Raw genomic sequence first — 3,113 nt, 5'->3', positions numbered from 1 at the left:
TTGGTAAAACTACTGGTTTCACTTTACAATTATCTCCGTCCACATTTTTATCAACGAAATAATTAAATCGACGAACAGATGGCTGTTCAGTAACAACTAGAGGTTTTGGTAGAGGTTTTGGTTCTTGCCTATTTGTTTCTGCTTCTAGCTCTTGAGGCCCTCGCTGTTTTCTAGGTCCAACTAGCTGTTGTGTAGTAACTGGTATAAAGTTTATTACGTTTTGGTCAGGAAGACTTTGTTCTAGAACACTTTCGTTGACATTCTCTGTTATCACGAAATTGTCTTCCAAATCTTCATCTAATTGTTGACCACAGGAACAACAACAAAGTTTTTTAATAGAATTAAGAAAGCTTTCAACAAACATTGTTCGTCGATTTTAACTGAAAATAAATCATAATAGTGTTACAACATACTTTATATTGATTTTATCAAATGCGAGAGAGTATGTAATATCTGATAAGATAGAAAAGAAGATGAAATTAGGTTCATTGCTGAATTTAGAGACTCCCCAGTACCAGACATACTCCATTGCTTAATTTTACTTTTTTTCAGAAAGTAGACTATAATATGGCAAAATTCGTTTCGGAAAAATACGTTCATTTTAGTGTCTCGAAAATGTTCAAAGTTGCTCGGAAATAGATGAAATAGCGTAATTCAGACCTAAAAAAAAATTGTTAGATTTTTTTGGCAAAATGTATATTATAGAAATTTGGTTCAAAAACCTGTTAAATCGCTCGAAAAAAATGTCTGAAATACATTCATTTCAGACCCAAGAGCCAATTTTTTAATTTGTTTCGGCAAAATACATCAATGAATTTTAAATAAGTTTTTTGATTCAAAAACCTGCTAAATTTCTCGCAATGACTGAAACAGCTAACTAAGACCTATCGGTTTATAGACCGACAATCTTTTAATTTTTTATAGTAAAATATACGACGATTTAAAAGAATTTCTATCTCAATAATGCAAAAATGCTTAGAAATGATAGCGTTTCGTATTTCATCAATTTATAAAAAAAAATAATCAAACAGGTCTAACGTAGGGTACATTTTGAATTTTTTTTTATAAATCAATATTTTTTAATGAAACCCTGTGTCCCATTTCTACCTCCGTCCATGGCGGCGTCACTCTATGAACAATACCTGCCGCACTCTCTGCGCAAGTCTCTCGTAACGCGCCAACAAATACTATAAACGTAAACGTGAACTCGTGAATCACGCATTGAACCCCAAACCGCGTTGAGTAGTGATCGACCACGTGTTTAACATCATGCCTCACCTTCCTAATTAACTCCAAAAATGCCCCACTAAGCCCATCACCATGACCTCCGATTCGCGCCCCAACGGGGACATCGGCGACGCCGACGACGCCGTCAAACTCAAGCGTAAAATTACATTGTTGAATGGAGTCGCGCTCATTATCGGCACCATCATCGGTAGCGGCATCTTCGTTTCACCTACTGGTGTCTACCTGAGCACCAGGTCTGTGGGCGTCTCTATCATCGTGTGGTGCCTCTCCGGGATCTTTTCCACGTTGGGGGCCCTGTGCTACGCCGAATTGGGCACTTCCATCACCAGGTCCGGTGGGGACTATGCCTACATCTACGTCGCTTTCGGGCCTTTAGCCGCATTTTTGCGCCTCTGGATTGCTTTACTGATTATTCGGCCTACGACGCAGGCTATTGTGGCTCTCACCTTCGCCCAGTATGCCGCAAAGCCCTTTTTCGACGATTGTCAACCCCCGGATAATGCCGTCAGGTTTTTGGCGGCGGCGTGTTTGTGTAAGTCCAATTTTGAATTTTTGAATTTTGAAGTGGCCTCTTTTGGCAAAGAGTGGTACTAATGAGTTGAGCGGCAAAAGAAATTGTGTTAGAATATGACCTCGATTTAAGATAAATACATATGGGTTTTTTATTTAAAAATAATAAATTTGCCAAAGGAGAAAGCCAAAAATGGAAGATATGGTTTTCGCGTGACGTCAAGCGCCCACATTTCCCTGAAAGAAAGCATGATGCAACAATATTAGAGCTGAGGTGATTTTAAATTTAACAATAGCAGCACTTTAATTCACACTTTTTCATTTAAATTCTTTGTGTGTTAGAAAGCGTATTTATTATTCATTTTATTTCACTCTCTACAGCTGGAAGGTAGACATAATTAAATAAATGAATCTATAAAATAGTCGAAACTTATTTGAAAAAGTACAGTTTCAATGAAATTAAATAATTTATCTAAAATAAAACATTTGAGAATATCGATCTTTGCTTTTCTACTTCAGTAGGACTGTTCAGTGAACAACTAACTACCTACTATTCCCTTCCCAGTTCCTGTATTTGATAGGTACTATTATTAATACTAGCAGTATGTCTGTAAACATACCTATTGCATTTTCACATAGGCATAAAAGTTGTTTCAGTCACTCTTTTATGTAAAAAAATATAACCTTGAACGTTCTAATGTTTATTTTATTATGCAAGTATCGAATGTTTTATTAGTTTGTAGCAATTTAAGGTATTTGGGATTTTTTCAATAACGAATTTTGATTTTCTCTTATTTTCTAGTGGTATTTTGTATAATTTTGATTTTATTTCTTAAGCAGCAGTGTTCTCCACGCGAGAATTAAAAGTTTTTGTCGGATAACGCATCTTAGAAAATGCTCTAGTCTTGAGTTAACAGTAAAAGCTTTAAAAATAAACATTGTTAATATTAAAAAAAAATTAAGAAAATGTTTAGAAATCATTATTTGATTTTCATTATAGGTACTATAGTTACAAAACTGCGGTTTTAAAAATATTATTATTAAATTAAATTATTAAAATTATTAAATTTGAAGAAAAACAAGATTTCATAAACTTGAAATATTTATTACTATAATAATTATGTATTATGTATGGAATGGTGTTTAAACTTTTGACACATTTCCAATTTTCATTTAAACTTTTTTCCAATTATTGTACGGAATCCAACAAAATCTCTGATAAAATGCCATTGTTTTCATTTTCAGGTCTTCTGACGGCAGTTAATTGTCTCAGCGTCAGATGGGCTATGCGAATACAAAGCGTCTTTACTGCAGCTAAGCTATTAGCTCTGATTGTAATCATTCTCACAGGACTT

The 3,113-nt window shown here is 34.6% G+C and overlaps 2 protein-coding genes across 2 annotated transcripts; one reads left to right on the top strand and one right to left on the bottom strand.

The window, feature by feature from the left end:
• Positions 1–11: 11 nt before the first annotated feature.
• Positions 12–3,107, top strand: LOC123006895 (Y+L amino acid transporter 2-like; the record flags this gene model as incomplete). The annotated part of the gene is made up of 2 exons (XM_044401801.1): positions 12–1,780; positions 3,004–3,107. Coding segments are annotated over exons 1-2 (564 nt in total), but the record flags the coding sequence as incomplete, so codon positions are not given.
• On the bottom strand, positions 14–1,266 carry LOC123006896 (the record flags this gene model as incomplete). Its single annotated transcript, XM_044401803.1, has 1 exon — positions 14–1,266. A coding segment is annotated over exon 1 (351 nt), but the record flags the coding sequence as incomplete, so codon positions are not given.
• Positions 3,108–3,113: the final 6 nt, after the last annotated feature.

This window comes from Tribolium madens, unplaced genomic scaffold (genome assembly GCF_015345945.1).
Source record: "Tribolium madens isolate multiple individuals breed KSU strain unplaced genomic scaffold, Tmad_KSU_1.1 Scaffold_37;HRSCAF=138, whole genome shotgun sequence".
In the NCBI taxonomy this organism is placed as follows: domain Eukaryota; kingdom Metazoa; phylum Arthropoda; class Insecta; order Coleoptera; family Tenebrionidae; genus Tribolium; species Tribolium madens.
The sequence above is the reverse complement of the archived record's forward strand: the minus strand, read 5'-3'. Positions and strand labels throughout refer to the sequence as shown.